We start from the raw sequence: 18,959 nt of genomic DNA on the forward strand, positions 1-18,959 counted from the left end.
ACACGGGTCTGTCTGTGGATTGAAGAGCTGGAGTGTGAGGTGGGAAGCAGGGGGAAAACCACCTGTACATCTACAGTGAAAGAATTCCATCTGCTCCAGGTGCATTCCATTCTGCTTAAGGAGCATGTTCCAACCTAAGAAAATACAGAGCTGGAGCTGGCTAGACAGAAACAGTACATTGTAGCCCTCCATTTTTCTCAGTTTTGACATCTTCTGTTATGTGCCAGATTAGCAATAAATTCTGAGGAAAACCTCAGATGGAAAACCCTTCTTTCAGGCAAACCAAATGATACTTTCTAAAGGAGGATTAATTTTTCTCTGATCCCACTCAGCTTTCCTATTCAGTAGCTTTTAACCACAAGTCTTCTCTGATTGGAATAGCCGTTCACGTTCTTAGTTCAATAAAAAAGCCAGTGTTTGTGATTTGCAAGAGGAAGAATAGCATGCTGCAAGGGCAGTCTAGAGCCACTGTTCCAGGTGTAAATTCTGGTGATGTCATTCACCAGCTTGAAGCCCTAGAGAAGTTACTTGAGCTTTCTGAACTTCATTTCCCTTAGCTGTAACATAGGAGTAATAACATAGTGACATACTCAGTAGTAAGTTCTTATTTGTGCCAGATATTGTTCTAAGCACTTTCTACTTCATTAGCTACTTTAATCCTTACAACAGCGCTTGAAATAGGCACTATTATTCTTATCTCCATCGTACAGAGGAGAAAACTGAGGCAGAGATGTTTAGTAACTTGCCGAAGGTCACTCAGGAACCTAGGCAATATAGCTCCAAATTCAAGCTTTTAACTCCTCCAAGTGGGTATAATCAATTCATGTAAAGTACTGGGCACAACACAGAAGAATAGTAAGACTTCACTAAGCAGTAGCTAGTATTTCTGTTATGAAGGAGAAAAACTAATGATTCCTTATGAATTATATTCTGCAACTTCAAGTGAACTCGTTTTCCTACTTGCATTCTCCTCAGTTAAAACTACACTTTATGGGACTTCCCTGGCAGTCCAGTAGTTAAGACTTTGCCTTCCGACGCAGGGGGTTTGGTTTGATTCCTGGTCAGGAACTAAGATCCCACACGCCTTGTGGCCAAAAAAGCCGAAACATGAAACAGAAGCAGTATTGTAACAGATTCAATAAAGACTTTAAAAATGATCCATGCCAAAAAAAAAAAAAAAATCTTAAAAGAACTGTAACTCTCTAGATGTAGTAGCTGTGTTTGTGTTTTTTGAATCTCTTTATACAGATTTAGGTCAAGAAGAAAGAAAAAATGGGTAGTAGCTGCTAGAAAAGTATGAGACTGTTACAGTCTTACCAGTCATTACCAAAAACGCAAGAACCTTTGCTCATTGTCTTTATTTGATCTTTCATTTCATCTGTTTCCCTGTGTACATATGTGCAAGGACAGATCTTACCACATATGGAGCTGTTAATAGCTGTTAGTAATGATATGCTTATGTATGTTTTATAATTAGACTGACATTCATTGTGCATCTACTTCTTGCCAGCTTTGTGCTCATGCTTCACAAGCATCATCTCATTTAATCCCCACAACAACCCTGCAAGAGAGAGCTGTTTCTGGCCATGCTTTTCCAGAGTACAAAGTGGTTAAGTATCTTGTCCAACACCTTGGATTAAGCAGAAAAACTGGAACTGGAAGAATATACTCTTAAGCAGTACAAACCAATAAGCCACTCTCTCCTTAGACCTGGCTGAGGCTTCCTTTTAAGGTCCATTTCTTCCATGGATACATTAATATATTTCCAGAAGGTTAAGAGCACTGTCCAAGGCAGCTAGGTGATCCACATAACCAGAGCTGCCCGTGTTGGCCTCAGAGCTGATAAATTTACCCGCCAACCAGCCTTTTCCACAGCCTCAGCCACCATCCTCTGGTCTGCACCCCTGTAACCATCTCCTCAATGATTTCCCTGCCTTCCCTCTTGCCCTTTCAATCTGCAGTGCATTAAGCACTCAGCAACTGCTGGGATCCTCTTAATTAGAAAAGAAAATGTGTCACCCCCCCTGCTTGAAACCCTCTCATAGTTGCGCATTCTTATTTCGATTGAATGTATTCCTGATCTCGTTGACCCATTACCACTGATGCTACACAACACCGTTTATGATACACAGATAAGCATATAGTTAAAGAGTTACATATTTTAATGTGTACTATGCAGTATAATATAAAATTAGTATATAAATATAAACATGATATGACAATTCCTTTCAAAATAAACTTATTCATGTTAAGTCAAGTTAAAGGAAAAAAAAGGCAAGTAAATTATATGATAGATGGATTGATTTGGAATAAATCATGGAAGTGCAGTGTGAGTGGCTGAAGTTGGGGACCCCCCTCATGTCTACAGGGGAGACTCAGTGAAAGTGTTTCCCCAGGGAAATCCATGCTAGAATGTGCAGATGGTAGGATCCATCCTGAGGCCAGAAGGAAGATGCAAATCATTCTGGTCTGTGGTTAACCATGGCCCTCAAATGTGGGCTGAGACTGAAAGAGGGGAGGTGTGAGCAGAGTGAGGAACTTTGCAGGAGGTAAAAATCAGCTACACTTGCGGCTGAGGAATATGCGTGAGGACCCAGATGACTCTGGTCTGTGGCTTGAAGGTCTGACTGCTTTGGCCACCAGCCACTCCCAGAAGCCCTTGAAATTTGTCAAACAGTGTATGTTTTCGTTAGGTGCATTCTTCATTACATTCCAAAGCGGAAATTGTGTCTGATTGCAGGTGAAGTGGGAACTTGGAAGTAGGCCAGTTGGTTTTTGATAGCAGGTAAAGCCAGTTTGGGAACTCGGGGATTTGAATGCATTTGAGTATGACCAGGTCTCTCTTCAACTGATCCAATAAAGCCTGAAAAGCACCAGCCTCACTTCCTTAATCAGTGCCAATTCAACACGTATCAGTCCACAAGGCCGGGCGTGGGGGATAATTCATAAATCAGTAACAGTCAGTTACACTGATAATAGAATCTTTGAAGTGTGCCTTTGTAATTCTTAACCTCCCTTAATTTTTTTTTTTTTTTTTTCCTGTATGAAGAATGATTTCCATCAACAGACGAGCGTTTGGGGGAGGAAGGAGAGGTGTAGGGAGGACTTGCTGTGTCAGCTTGATTCTTCCTTTCTGTATCATACCTTCATTTGCCAGCATCATAGCAGAAGCAAATAAGGGAAGTTTTTCCCGAGTAAGACTTGAGGAGAGGTGAAAGAGTTAGAGTTGTAATATTTAGCACTATTCTTTTCTCTCTTGTGCAGCAGCAGGAATTTCCCTACCTACAAGACTCTTAGCACATAAACAAATTAAGGGGCAGTATAATACTTTCCAAGGTGCTTAACCTGACAAGGAGTTTAAGTCGAGTCTGATGATGGGCCACAGTGCTTTCTATAAGTGGAAGTAAATCCTGCCTCCTGTTCCTTATCCTCAACCACACCCCCAAATCTGCTTTCTGTTTCTGAGCCCTGTGAATTTCCTTGTCCATGAGCACCCAGCAATTTAAACAGTGCACTTGCTCAAGCTTAATGCACCTCTGGTCTTTTTCTTTTCTTTAGGTATTTATGGGCCATCGGTAAGAATGTCTGGAAGAGATGGAAGAAAAGATTCTTTGTCTTAGTGCAGGTAACTCTTCAACTCTAATATCAAACTTAAGAGCCATTATTTTTAAACACTTGATAGGATTCATTAATGTTTTGAGGGTTCCCTGGTGGCTCAGACAGTAAAGATTCCACCTGTAATGTGGGAGAGCTGGGTTCAATCCCCGGGTTGGGAATATGCCCTGGAGGGAAGGCATTGCAACTCCACTCCACTCCAGTATTCTTGCCTGGAGAACCCCTGTGGACAGAGAAGCCTGGTGCGGGCTATAGTTCGTGGGGCTGCGAAGAGTCGGACATGACTGAGCAGCTAAGCACTTTAATGTTTTTCGTATAATTTACCTTAAGGGCACAAAGCTCAAGTGTTTAACTCGATGAACTTCTATTTATTATATATCCATGCAGTCACCATTCAGAGAGATACAGAACATTTCCAGTACCTAGATGCCTCTTTTCCCTACTTTTACATCACTTTAAAATTCTAAACATTAATACATGCTAATAATTTTTTAAATTCTAACAATATAGAAATATATATGAAAGGTGGTAACAGTAGACCCTCACCTCTGCCAGTGATGCAGGACCCAGGGAGAGAGCAAGCGTGTGCCTGTTCTACAAGAATCTGCTGTTTCTAAAAGCATTAAGATTGTCATTATGAGAAAAGCCAGAAGTTAGTTGGACTTTTTACATCTTTTTCTTTGTTTCATATGTTTGGTTGTGAATTACCTGTGGAAAAACATTCCAGTCTCACTGATTTCTGAGGCTTCCAGATCCCCAATAATTAAGATTACCTTTCTAAACATATCTTTCCACATAGATGTTTTTTTAAAAAAATAACCAAACTCTTCATATTTTTTATTAACTTTTTTTTTTTTTGTTTTTGTTTGTAGACACTGAGTTTTCCTTTTTGATGTCCTCTGGGCTTCTCCAGTTGGGACTGTTACTAACCATGCAGCCAGGAACACCTCTGTATATATAGATGCAGGTGTAGATACAGATATTGGTACTAATAATACACTAGAAATATATAAATGATATCACTGCTCTCTTCTGGGCTTCCTTAAGAAAAATATAATTCCAGAATAGTAATAGGTATCCTTGAAAAATCTCGCTCTTCTTTTTTTTTTTTTTTAGTTTGTTTGCTTTTTGCATCAGGATTTTTCAGTTTATAAACGCATTTGCCATTACCTCTTTTTAATTTGTAAGTTCCACCAGAGCATGTAAACTAGAATTCATTTTGTCAGAATTAATTTATTCTGTACTTTGAAACATGTCATAAAGTGAGTCAACTTGTAATTTAAATTTAAGTGACTGAAAGTGTTTCTGGGTTACTGTGTTGGCTATGGGGCCTCCCTGGTAGCTCAGCTGGTAAAGAATCGCCTGTAGTGCAGGAGACCCTGGTTCAATTCCTGATTTGGAAAGATCCCCTGGAGAGGGGAACGGCTACCCACTCTAGTATTCTGGCCTGGAGAATTCCATGGACAGAGAATCCTGGTGGACTATAGTCCTTGAGGTTGCAAAGAGCCTTGACTAGTATTTTGGGCTCTACCAATTCCAAAACCTCACAGTAAAGCAGCTGCCCCTTAGTCTAAATGGCCCTAAAAGTTCTACCAACCCTGAGCTTCTAAGGCTAGACCTTCTGTGGATCTATTCAAGCCTCTGCTGAGCCTCTCAGGCAGACTTCATCTCTCTAGCTGTAAGCAAGACATGATCTTTGCTTTCATGATTGCTCTAGGGTACAACAAAACCTCAAAATAAATTAGCCAAAGGAAAACTTTGGAATTTTTCCCCACCCTTTCAAATGAGCCACGTCTAAGCGATAGAAGACATTTAATCCTTCAGTCCATTTCCTTGAAATATCAGCTAACCAGCATTTATCCAGTACCTATTTTGATTAGGGCACATTGATAGATCATAGAGAAGAACCTGGAGACCTAGTCCCTACTTCCAAAAGAGTATCTCTTAGAGTTCCTCATAAGCAGACAGCAGAAACAGATGCAAAGCAATTATGATTTTAAAAAATGTATTTTGGAAGGCTTTTGTGGTAGTTGATACAGTTGTTGCAAAAGCTACTTCCCAGAGGAGTTCCAGAAATCCAGGCAGCAGGAACCATGGCCAGTGTCATTGCTGTGGCTGTAGGACAGAATCAGCTCTGACCATTTTCTATCCTTGCATCTCCACTCAAGGGTCGAATTTGAGACAGGGAGCTGGCTCAGTCCAGCTTGTGTCACACACCCAGCTTTTCACAGGGCAGGCCATGGCACTTTGACTCAGTGCCACTGAGCTGTCTCCAGTGCAAAATCAGGGTGCCGTTACCAGACGCAGAAGTGAATGCTGAGCAGGCACAAACAGGTGATACCGACTCTAAGGAGAGCGTGTAGGTTGAGAGAAACAGACATCAAAAGAAGTAATGCTGGATTATGGGTGATTCTCCCCTTCTGTGCCTCCCACTGGGCAGAGCAGCCCCGCTAGACTCACTTGTGAGTCTGGCCTCCTGCATAGACAGTGTGCGGCTTCAGGGTCAGTTCTGTTTCTGATTCCTCCAGCTGTCCTTCCCTCCCCTCAGCTCCAACACATACCCTGTCCTGCTCAGTGTCTGGCACGCTTACTCAGGAAGTGTTTGGTGGAAGAAAGAAGGCAAAGGAGGAGAGAGAGAGCCCAGGCAGTGCTTCAGGTGGTTCTGAGAAAGGAAAGGTCATATGGCCTGCAGAGTGGCTGGTGACACCTTCTCAGAGGAAGTGGGACAAGCAGCCTTGTCGTGTGATACAAAGTCTCGTCTCCCACAGTGGCAGCTGGTTCCTGGACACAAGACTTTCCTCTGAGAATCTTTGAAATGACAGAGTGCTTAGGAGATGTGGCTGATCTCTTACTTCGGGAGAGATTTCAGTCTTCAGGAAAAAAAAATTAATTGTGCTGCAAATGTTAATGAAGCTATGTCTATACAATATGTACTGAACCCGAAAGAAGAGAATGATTGTTGTAAGCCAGGCAACTGGAACACAGACATTTTAGGGCATTCACACCAAGCCTTCTACCAAAAGAAGATAAGAATCACCCAGTAGCTACAAACCAAGCTCTGAGCTCACTTCTGAAAATCATGAAAGGACATTGGAGGCCCACCTAAAGCTCAACATCTTTCCTACAAGGATTTTGTGAGATGTTTCATGTACATGTGATACTCATTCACTTTAAAGAGCCCTTGCGGTACATTGGGTACAGGGATCCCTCAAACTAAACCTGTTTCAATCTAAACCCAATGCTTCCCTTAACACCTTCTATGGCTTACAGAGATGATACGACAGCCTTACCATCACCAAGGTAATGGGGGAGCCAGGAGGAGAGCTCAGGTTTTGTTGACCTTTTTGTCCTGTCCACTACAACAATGTCTCAGAGCAGTTTTAGTGGCCTGCCTGGAAAATACTGCATCACTTTTGGATTCTGCTCATCTTTCCATCTCTGCTGTTTAGATAATCACACTTACAGGCACTCTATGAAAATGATAAACAAAAACTTAAGCACTCTGAAACAACCCCAGTGCCAACAGAACTGCAAGAGAGAAGTTCAAGGCCCCAATCCTGGCCCAATTCAGGGAAACCAAAAATACCCCAAGTTGCTTGAAGAGAAAGATGATGGTCCAAATGGTGCCCATTGGCACCAGGCAGCTGCATGTGGTATGGAATCCAGTCTAACAGACAGATGATTTTGAGTTTCTTTTCAGCCACTGCACCATTCCACTGACACCCAGCATGCAAAAGTAAAAACAGGAGAACCTGGACTTCCTGGTGGTCCAATGGTTAAGACTCCACGCTTCCTCCGCAGAGTCTCTGGTTCCATCCCTACTTGGGGAGCTGAGTGTGTGGTGCTGCCAAAAACAACAAAACAAACAGGAGAACCGGTCTGATCAAATCTGAGGATGGGTGAGGGAGCTGGGAAGAAGCAGATCCCCCACCCTGTCCTGTCCTCACTCCCCAGCAGCCTCAGAGGGGTCTCTGTGGACAACGTGAAGCCACCACTCAGGAAGCACAGCTACCCACGTGACTCAATGAATGTTTGTTTCCTCTCCATTCGGACGGAGTGTTTTTTTATAGAGACTTGGTGATGTATCATTTCCAACAGGATCGTGAGTTCCTTTAGATTTAATACAAGGAAAATTGTTTGGAAAGCCTAAAGAGAGAACGTATCCAATGCCAGTCTCCTCAGAGTCCATCTCCTCTCCCACCCCAGCTGTCTGTCTCTCTCTCTCACACACACACGCACATGGTCTCCTTTTTTGTCCATAATGCAGAATTTTTGCATTCTGTCTTAATGAGATTTCCTTTTAGAGCTAAGCTGCTACCTTGGGAACAAAAAAATAGCCTGTTAATGGACTTCCTACTAACCAGGGACTAAGGCCACCCTTTGAGGAGTGTTGAGCCAAAGCAGCAATTCCCGTGTATAAGGATCAAGGCTAAAATGATGGTGAGTGACTAGAGCCTGCACCACCGGCCCTGGTGGGAATGAAGCCGTTTCAGGGGGTTTCTGTGACAGAGACTTCAGTGTTGCTCCGCCGTGTTTTCCGGTTATGGACCTGGACTGCCTGGACTGCGTGTTGATTAAAACGCAGATTCGGAAGCCATGCAGAGGCCTCTGACACAGAGAAGACTCTGAGATGGAGCTCAGGAACCTGTGTCCTTGACACGCAGCCCAGGAGGTGCTGGTGCAGGGTGTCCAGAGACCACCTGTGAAGAAACACTGCTCAGAAGTCATCGTCCCTGTTAAACCAAGTCTCTCATTCCTTGTAGACTATGCTCTCTCAGAGTATATGTTCTCCAAGAAAATGAGCATCAGGGTAACTGAACTGCCGGGGCCGTGGTCAGGACCAAGCGCATTGGTTACCATTGTCAGGAACTATGACCAGACCGCTGCTAATGATGTTTAGCCCCACTCTGAGCTTCCCATCTTGGGTTGGAAGGGGAGGAGTGGACGCAGCCAACTCCTCATCCATATCAGATTAGAAAGCCTCACCTCTGTCATCTTCTTATTTTAAAATATTTTTCTTCCACACCCCCATGATTTCTTGTTAAAATCAGTTTTTAACTGGTCTTCAGTCAAATTATTTCTGAGATACTTGTCCCCTTTTAGCACCTTTATATGATTTCTCTAATAATGCTGATAATTCTATTTTACGGCCTCTCAGAGTTTGCAAGGTGTTTATCAAGCTGGTCTTCACAATGTTTCTGTGCTGTAGTGAGGACCCGTCTTACCCCCTCTACCACCCAAGTTCCACATAGGAGGAAACAGAAGCCAAGGCTGCTTAAATGACTTGCCCAGGAGCAACAGCTCATAGGCCACCAGTGTGCAGCCTCACACAGGTCTTCTGATTGCAGGTGGCTTCCATGACGCCAGACTCTCAGATGAAACTGTGCAGTCACAGCGGCCTACAGCTCTCTCACTTGCATCAGTTAGAGCCTAAGTAGTCCCAAAATAATATCTTGTATCTGATTCCCTAGAGATAATATGAAAGTGAAGTGGAAGTTGTCATCGCTCAGTCATGTCTGACTCTTTACAACCCCATGGACTTAGCCCGCCAGGGTCCTCTGTCCATGGGATTTCCCAAGCAAGAATAGTGAAGTGGATTGCCATTTCCTTATCCAGGGAATCTTCCCGACCCCGGGATCGAATCCAGGTCTCCTGCATCGCAGGCAGATTCTTTGCCATCTGAGCCACCAGGGAAGCCCTGAGAAAATATAGAAATAACATAATGTCCCTAAATTCTGACCATTCCCACTTTCTAAAAAATCTAAATCTGAATAAGCTAGCATATTGCCTGATAATGTAAAGCACCTCATAATACAGTAGTTACCACCCAGAAATCAATATTAAGTTAACCATGAAAGTGAATTGTAAGACATGGAGTATGTGAATGATTAGTCACTGAATGAATGTTCATTCTTGCCACTCAACTTCACAAGTGCCCTAAAAGACGTTTATATTTATATTCTGTAAACAACAATCATCAACCTGAATTAGCTTAAGTTTTAGAAGAATTTTATTGGTTAGTTATTAAATTACTAGTTAGCTAAAGAGTTTTTTGACATGGCTGGATCCAGAGCTTAAACAAAGTCACCAAGACTCAGTCTCTATCTGAACCATTTCTTTGCTTTTTTTCCTGTTATCTTTTTATCTATCCCTACTATTTTATCAAGAACATTTTCAAACATATAGAGAAATTGAAAGAATTTTACAGTGAAAACCTCTAAAAGCACCGATTAAATTCTTCTATTAGCATTTTACTATACTTGTTCCATTATAAATTTTTTTTAAATTACAAATCTCTTACCTATTTATGTATCATCCATTCATCCATCCACCCACTGATTTTTGAGCAGCTTCATTGCTTATAGAATCTCTTGACTGTGCTTTCCTCTAAACTGGCTTCATTCTTGAGGAGCCCTCTCCATGTAGCAAACTCTGGCAGGTCAGGGATTACAAGGCTTCACTGTTGTTCAGTTGCTAAGTTATGCCCGATGCTGTTTGACTCCATGAAGTGTAGCATGCCAGGCTTCCCTGTCCTCCACTATCTCCCAGAGTTTGCTCAAATTCACGTCCATTGTGTCATTGATGCCATCTAATCGTCTCATCCTCTACTGTCCGCTTCTCCTTTTGCCTCCTTTTACAACAGTTTGGCAAGTCCCAAACCCTTGCTGTTCCCTCACACTTGAAGATCTCTAGAAAATCTGAGGTTCCTTGCAATAATTAGAAATATTAAAAAATAAATCATTCCTTCTGTCCTCCTTTTTTTCCTAAAGTAAGTTGCCAAATTCCTTATTAAAATGGTCCTGATAAAGCAATTTCTTTGAGCCCAAAGTTTGTCTGGAACAACTTCAACAGTATTGCCAGAAGGGGGCAGCAGCGTACAGCTCTCCAAGAAGCAAGACTCTAAGTAGAAGGGAAAGTCAAAAAGCCCCACGCATGTAGTTATAGTAAATGCCTGAACCTTGAAGTAGCACCTTTGCGTTGTGATGTTTCGCTGATCTCAAATAAACTTCCCCAACCCTCTGTCTGGGCTGATCATCACATTAATGTGCTATATAATGTCCACTTTACCAGAGAGGTGACGAATATCATTGCAGAGCAATTTCAACAATATCTGTTTACTCTCAGGTATGGAGAATCAGTTGTCTCTGGGATCAGTAATGGACTGGAGTAACATGTAAATCTGGAAGGGAGGAAATCTCTTTATTGGATGATAATACTCATTTTTCTAGAATCAATCAGACTCAATTAGTGAATGCCCATTACATGGTAGATTTTGCTCATGACAAGGGGAATATAATGAAGATACATGATTCTCTAGGCATGCCTTCAAAGGACTTATAATCTGGTAGGCAAATACACTTGCTCAGCTACTTTGTAGGAGAAAGTAGTGCCAAATGTAAGGAAACTGCTTACATAAATGCATACATTGAGTATTTGCCAGGTGAATATCAAAACACAATGTAAAAAGCTCTTCACCACTCAATTTATTCTTCTGCCACAATAAGACAGGTAAAATACAGAGAAGGACTCTGAGTTACATGTATGAGAACTTAGGAGAGCTGGGATGAGGTCCCAGGCCTATATGACCCCTACGCAAAGCTTCCATTCTTAATCCTCCTTTTTAGAAGAAGATGCTTATTGCAAAGCATAATACATGTCCACTTACGAACATACTCTTAGCAGCTTTATGTTTCCCTTGAAGCCCATCGAGGCCCTGCAGTATAAGGAACAGATTCTGTAAACTATAAGCACAGTAAAGAAATCCAAGTTAGGCAGAAAGTTTTCATCAGGAACCAACAGAGGGCAGCAAGAGATAAACCAACCAATGAAACATTCTCCCTAAGACTCCTGTTATCTTACTGCTGGGACCTTCAGGCCAGGGACTGTGGGAGATATATGCAGGATTTGAGAGCTCTAATTTCTTACCATTTAAAAAAAGGACAAATCTGATCCACGGAGGAGATAAAAAAATATCCCCTGCTGGGATCAAAGTTCACTTACTAAATGTCTGTTTTAATAAAGGGAACTAAGATGAGGGATGTGGCACTCCTCCAAGACATTTGACATCCACGGATGGCAAGTATGCCCCTGAGCTTTTAGCCCGAAGCCTGAAGGATGCTTGCTCTTCCCTGGGCTCCTTGCAGACAGGCTGGATGCAGAAATGCTCAGTGTCCATGCTGAGTCTGGATGCACTGTGGCGACAGGATCCTGAAGGCCGGCCTGCAGCTGTGGAGCATGCACCCAGCACTGATGTGGGCGGAGGCTGGTGAGGGACAGGGGCTGAGGGTGGCTCTCCCGTGACTGGCGCCTAGAGATCAAGCACTCATTGCTTGTGACAGCATGTCACTCCTGCACTTGTCTGAGATGAAGGGAAGACTTTTCAAAGCAACCAAAGGCACCCCTTCCATGGGAAGGGCGAGGAAGAAATGAGATGTGTGGCTCAGTGCAGAGAATTGACCTGCAAAACATAAAATACTAAAAGAAATGGAGACGGGTGTAAATAAAAATCTAGTCCATAACTTATGACTGAAAGACCTGTGTTGAGTCTGAGAGCATGACAGCCTCAGCCAGAGCCAGGGCCAAAGTCATAGGTAGGAGCTATAAAATTGCTGCCATGCAACCAGTTTTGACCTACCCAAATGTGAATTTCATGTAGCTTAGCCCAATTAAAATATAGCAGTAATGATAATAGCTAACACTTCTCATGGAGAAGGAAATGGCAACCCACTCCAATGTTCTTGCCTGGAGAATCCCAGGGACGGGGGAGCCTGGTGGGCTGCCGTCTATGGGGTCGCACAGAGTCGGACACGACTGAAGCGACTTAGCAGCAGCAGCAGCAGCAGCAACTTTTCTCAAACACTTCCTAAGCATCAAGAAAATATTTGAAATGCATTTCAGATATGAACTCATTCAATCCACACAATAAGGCAGTGACAAGGTAGGTTCTCAGATTATATCCATCGACAGGTGAGGTATCAGGCCCAGAGAAGTCTCTTAACTTGCTCCAAGTCACACAGCCAGGAGATGGAAAAATGCAATCTGAACCCAGCTCCAGAGTGCAGGGCCTCAGGGGAAAGGACAGGCTTGAATGGGGAGGGTTTATGCAAGGAAGACGGACCCTAGGGAATCAACCTGACACGTCTCTGCTTCTCCTTTTCAGGTGAGTCAGTACACATTTGCCATGTGCAGTTACCGGGAGAAAAAAGCCGAGCCTCAGGAACTTCTCCAACTGGATGGCTACACCGTGGATTACACGGACCCCCAACCAGGTACCTGCCCACCTGCTAGGCCATGAACCCACAAAGCTCTTTCCCTTCCCTCCATGTTGGACACTGAGCCAAGTTACTAGGGCGCCACAGCCATAGCTCACCATCCCCGGGAGGTTCTGTCCTGAATGAAGAAGGGCCAATTCCAGTCCAGGGTTTGTTTTGACTCAAGGGATCCTCATAAAACCAAAATGAAACTGTAGTACGTTTTTCTTTTATGTAGCTGTGCCCACCTCAAATTTTAATTCCACTGTAGAATGTTCAATAGAAACTCCTGAAAAAGAAGTCCTACATGTACTCTCATGAGTGTGTGTGTGTGTGTGTGTGTGTGTGTGTCTTATTCACCAGTGATGCGTGGGCTTGGCAGGTGTGTGTGTGTGTGTGTGTGTGTGTGTGTTGTGTCTTATTCACCAGTGATGCATGGGATTGGCAGGTGTGTGTGTGTGTGTCTTATTCACCAGTGATGCACGGGCTTGGCAGGTATTGTGTTTCCTGTCCAGATAAACCTTCCCTGTAGGTCCACGTTTGCTGAGTACAAGTCACAGTTATCTAATAGTACTTGAAAAGAAAGTCTTCTCTAAACCATTTTTTTTCTCCTAAAAGACACCAGTCCACAGCGTAGACATCCAAACTCAGCCTTATGTAACTAAGAGAACCACACAAATGGTAGTATTTCTCAGAAGTTCTACATTGCATAAGTTCTACATCCTGCCCTCTCACACCTCTCTCCAAACCCATGTTATCTTTTTCCCAGAAAGAAAAAAAAATGAATAGAAATCTGCCTCAAGGAACCTTCAAAATGGGGGGGGGGGTGCGAAATCATTTCAGCATATTAATGAGCAACAGGCACCAACAGCCCTCTCCCAGAGAAGTTTATTTTTATGCCAAATCTGCACAAGGAAAGCATTTCCAACCATACTGCATTATTTGGCCCAAAACCTTTTTTTCTACTCCCATATTGCTCTTCCACATGCAACAAAATACACATAAAGGAAAAACAGAGTCTGAGAGAAGATGCGGCGTTAACCTGAAAAGGTGTAACTGGGAAGACCTCTGGCCCAGTTCACTTGGAAAAATTATCATCTCAGTGGGCGTCAGAATTGTCACTCCCGAGTGCTTTGGACCAGACCTGCCCCCTCAGACCTCCACGGATAATTCGCGTCCTGCCAGAGCATGATACAGAGCTGACCACGTAAAATGTGTCAGGACTTTAAAAGCTCGTCCTGGAAATCCCTCCTCATGAACAGGACCCTGGAGTCTGAGCCAGTTTCACACAACAGCTAGAGCAAAGGATGTGGCCCCTGTATTAAGAAACAAACCCTCGTGGCATTCTGCAGTAGTTTCTTCTCAAATCAGGGCATTCCCTTCAGAGAAATAGTCCCTCTTTCCCAAGACCTCCATTTTAAAGTGGGAAACTCAGGGACCAATATGAGCAGGAAAAACAGCACTATTTTGTGACACTACCTCCTTTTAAGCCAGTTCCCTTTTCCTTTCCTCTACATGAGAGCATTTGGATTTCACTGCAGTCCACCAAGTACATAGGACCAGAATTGTCATCTCATTTTGTAAAGGAAGAAGCAGCGCTGGGACTTGAGGTCTAACCCATCTCACCCTTTGGCACCTGCAGTAAAACATGGCTATGTGTGCAGCTCTAGCGAAGCTTGAGTTGTTATCTTCTCATACGGAAGCAAGCAGACCTCTCTGCAGTGGGGAGAAGGCTGTTCCATCTACATGCAAAAGGAGTAGCTGTGCACACACGTTGTAAAAGCTTCTCTTCTTTTTCTTCACATTGATCCCCTGGGGTATAATTTATAAATTCCTTTACCAAGGATGTAAATGGAAAGCAGAGTGATTATGTTCTTGAGAATAAAGCAGAGTCTTCTCTGCCTTTCTGTGTGCCAAGTCCTAGTTATTTTCAAAGCAACGTTTGATTGAAAATGGAGATTCAGATTCTCCCAATTGTCATGGGAAAAATCTAACCTAGAATTTTTTAAAGAGTGATTGTGAAAAATAATAGTTCGTGAACCCTAAACCTAACCAAGAACCAGAATCCTCCGGTTCAGATAAGCACTCTGGGGACTTCCCTGGTGTCCAGACATCAAGACTTAGCCATTCAGTGCACATTTGATCCCTGGTCAGGGAGCTAAGATGCCACATGCCTTGTAACTAAAAAAAAAACAACATAAAATCAGAAGCGATGTTGTAACAAATTCAATAAAGACTTTAAAAACGGCCCACATCGGTCACTTACTAAATAATAAATAAGCACTCTAGGAGATTCTTTTGAACGTTAAAGTTTGCAGCTGAAGATCAGGGTAATTAATACACAACTTGGCCAGTGTCCTCGGAGATTTGAGAAGTCTTCCCCTACTGCTGCCCACAAGGTGAGTGTGCACTTGAAGCCAGACCTCAGGGTCCAGCTGTCCTTCTCCTCTTCTTGGCTTTATTCTGGTTGTCAGTGGAACCAGCTGGTGGAGATGGGCCAGGTAGCCTCATAGCATAGACATCCTTGCCTTTGTGCTAGCCTTGATCGCAGCAGTCACCCAAATATAAGCACTGGCTCTAAATCACCTCTTCCGGTATAGGGTCCTTTAAAAGTTGGTTTGGGGAGTTGGTAAATGACTGTAAGTAGTTTTTACATTTAGGCTCTTCATTTTAATCTAAAGATGAAACTGCTTTCCTTTATCTTTCCCTGGGTATGGTTCAAAGAGAATGCAACAATCTCTCAGTTCCTATTAGATTAAATAAGGAAGTCTTCAAATAAGAGGATATTCATTTGGAATAATTCAGTGGCCCAATTTCAATGACTAAATTAAATCTTCGACAACTTTACTACCCTAGATAGACTATGTCCATGTGTGTGGTTGAAACAGTGATCCCCGGCCAGGGAACTGGCTAGCATTCCTTGCCTGGTCTGCCTCCATCTATTCCCAGACATCTCCTCTTGTTCCTGAAGGTCGGTCCCTGTGGGATGTTCCATGGAGAGCCCAGGCATTGTCATACATCGCATTTTGTAGATTCTGTCCCCAGGATCTGCTGCCTTGCTTAAGAATGCTGCCCGGGAGCACATGTTGGCGTTCACGTTGTCTCCTCTTCCTTGGTTTTCTTTGAGCTAGTTGCTCTGCTCTCTCCTCATTCTCATTGGTGTGTGCTTGGTCTCCCGGGCTTTCTGGAAGAGCTCTGTTGCTCCTCACTGCTGTCACTGTCCTGCTTTACATGTTTCTCTTTGCCTCACCCCATAATTAGGCTCCACTCTGTTGTCAGTAACTCATCCTCTAAGAGCAGTTGCTGCGTGCCGGGTGTGCTGGCCAGGTTCCGGAGGGTCCAGCACTGTGCTTATAATCGTCAGCTCTGGAGTCAGACAGCCGGGGTCAGAAGCCCAGCTCCAGTCCTCACAGCTCCACTTCATGTTCATGAGATAGTTAGTTAATTTCCACATTTATACAATAAGGACAATAATGTATATTCTTTACAGGCTTACCAGGTGGTGCAGTGGTAAGAATCTGCCTGCCACTGTGGGAGATGAAGGAGATGTGGGTTCAGTCTCTGGATTGGGAGGATCCCCTGGAGCGGGAAATGGCAACCCACTCCAGTATTCCCAATATGCCTGGGAAATTCCATGGGCAGAGGAGCCTGGCGGGCTATACTCCATGGGGTCGCAATAAGTCAGACACAACTGCGTGACTGAGTACATGACCACATGTACATACTTCGTGAGACTGTTGGGAGGAGTCCATAAAAATCTCAACACTTCTTAGCATCTGTGCACCTCTGCCTCTCTCCTTCCTGAGTCAGCCCCGTGAACAGACTTTCTGACAGTAGCTCCAAGAACGCAATGTCCCTATTCTGAGCTTCAGGCCCTGGCAGATGGGAGGTGGTAGGGCAGGGGAAAGGTCTCGCCCGGTGATGGCCGGCCTGGGGTTCACCTGCCCTGTCCCAGCACCGTATCCCAGGAGTCGCCATGAGACTAGGCTGCAGAAGCTCTACTGAACCCATTCTTTCCTTTCAGCTCCTTGGTACCCACTTTTCAGAGCTTAAAGCATTCCTCAAAGGTCGTCTTCTCTCTCTGCAGAATTTTCCTTCTTACCATGCTTTCCATCCATTTCATCAGGTTTTCCTAGCTTGCTCACTGTACACCATCCTATCCAAATCACACATTTTAAAGCTCTCTTTAAGAAAAGAACCAAAATATTGCTTCATAATCACAAACAAAAAATATTTTATTAAAATTGCTGTACCACTCAACTCTTCATATAAAAAGATGCTGTTTACTGTTCTATAATCCCTGGCAATTCTAAGTGCAAAATTATTAACACACACCCATTCTTATGAAGTAGACATTTGAATTAATATTGTTGGCACAATAGGTCAGTCTTAACATCACCAGAAATCTTTCCCAAGGCAAATGTCAAATAGGATGGCAATTGGGCCCTATTGGTTTAGGGATTCTAACTGCTCCACTTACTCCCCTTTTACCTTTAAAGAGGTAGGTTGAGGGTAGAGGAGTGATGAGGAAACTGGTGAAGATATAAAGCTTTGTTTATGGACAGAGAGTCTCAGTCACCCCAAAATTATGGGCTTTTGGAATATGTTGACAGACACAATGTAGCTCTGGCCTGAGCCCAGAGAGAGGCCCCTTTTGCCCACTTCTCTCTAAATTTAAACCTAGAGAACTGCTTATGGGACAAAATGGGTCTGTAGAGCATTCATTCATCCAACTTGTATTTGTTGAGCACTCGCTCTCTGCCATGCACAGTGCTGGGTACCAGGATGCAGCAGGGAACAAAAGAGACAAAAACTCCCTGCCTTTAGGAAGTAAATTATATAATTTTTTAGAGGTGGTAAGAGCCTTGGAGCAAAAGAATGAGAGAGAAGAGAGGTGAGTAAGGAGAGGTGAAGGTCAGGGAAGGCCTGAACAAGCATGTGATGTCTGAGCAAAGACATGAAAGAGGCGAGGCTGTGACTCATGAAAATAACTGAAGGAAGAGTCCTAGGCACAGGCTGTAGCACTGTGCAAAGATCCTGAGGCGAGAATGCACCTGGAGTGTTCACGGAGCAGCAGGAGGCTGCAGGGCTGCGTGAAGTGGCTGCATACATGTGCCCATAGTAAGAGAGGTGGGCGGAAGGAGTGGGGGGGGTCAGTTCACATGGGGCCTGGAAGGCCTTGGCAGAACCTAGACTTTTCTTCTAAGTGAAATGCGGAGCTACTGGTAGGTTTTGAGCAAAGGGATGGCACAACCTGACTCTTGTGCTAAACCAATTACCCTGGCTCCCATCTGGAGGGTCAAGTATAGAGAGTGAGGGTGGAGGCAGATGGATCAGATAGGAGGCTCCTGGAATAATCCAGGTGAGAGATGAATGTGGGTGAATTCAGAGTAGTAGCGCTGGAGAAGGAAGAAGAGGTCAAATTCTGTTGTAATGTCCTGAAAGTAGAGTCTTCAGAATTTCACTGGAATGGGCAGTGAGACAAAAATCAGGAGTCCAAAAGCTCCCTGAGGTTGTAGACTTGAGAGGCGGGGTCAAGAGGCGTTTCTGTTGTTGTCATTTGGCTTGTTTTTAAAAATGAGGAAAGTAATAGAATGTTTATAGATGGATACTTACCCTGCCATTAGGCAGAGTTGACGACTCTGTCCTCAGTAAAACAAAGGTGGCAGGAGACAACAGCCAGGCTCAAAATGCCTCTTGGACATCATGGTATCGCTATCCTATAGTTAGATAAACGATGCACCTCTTTTCTCCAGCCCCAGAAAAAGCATAGGGACTGCCGCTCAGAGCTTAGTCCTGCTGAGAACATTGCAGCTCAACTTAGTAGTCTTTCTTCCTTTTTAATCCAGGTTTGGAGGGTGGCCGAGCCTTCTTCAATGCAGTCAAAGAAGGAGACACCGTGATATTTGCAAGTGATGATGAGCAAGATCGCATTCTCTGGGTCCAAGCCATGTATCGGGCCACTGGGCAGTCACACAAGCCTGTGCCCCCAACCCAAGTCCAGAAACTAAACGCCAAGGGAGGGAATGTGCCTCAGCTGGACGCCCCCATCTCCCAATTTTGTAAGTAAATATGCCATTTGTTAAAACTAGT

At 43.7% G+C, this 18,959-nt stretch overlaps 1 protein-coding gene across 7 annotated transcripts in view; it reads left to right on the forward strand.

The window, feature by feature from the left end:
- The window catches only part of CADPS (calcium dependent secretion activator), a 476,150-nt gene that overhangs the window by 305,940 nt on the left and 151,251 nt on the right, over positions 1–18,959 (forward strand). For all 7 annotated transcript variants that reach the window (XM_068982571.1, XM_068982570.1, XM_068982573.1 and 4 more), the window contains 3 exons: positions 3,559–3,625; positions 12,776–12,884; positions 18,716–18,928. In XM_068982571.1, the coding sequence (XP_068838672.1) occupies positions 3,559–3,625; positions 12,776–12,884; positions 18,716–18,928 (389 nt within the window). The remainder of the gene's footprint in view (positions 1–3,558; positions 3,626–12,775; positions 12,885–18,715; positions 18,929–18,959) is intronic.

The sequence above is a fragment of the Capricornis sumatraensis genome, chromosome 10 (genome assembly GCF_032405125.1).
Source record: "Capricornis sumatraensis isolate serow.1 chromosome 10, serow.2, whole genome shotgun sequence".
In the NCBI taxonomy this organism is placed as follows: domain Eukaryota; kingdom Metazoa; phylum Chordata; class Mammalia; order Artiodactyla; family Bovidae; genus Capricornis; species Capricornis sumatraensis.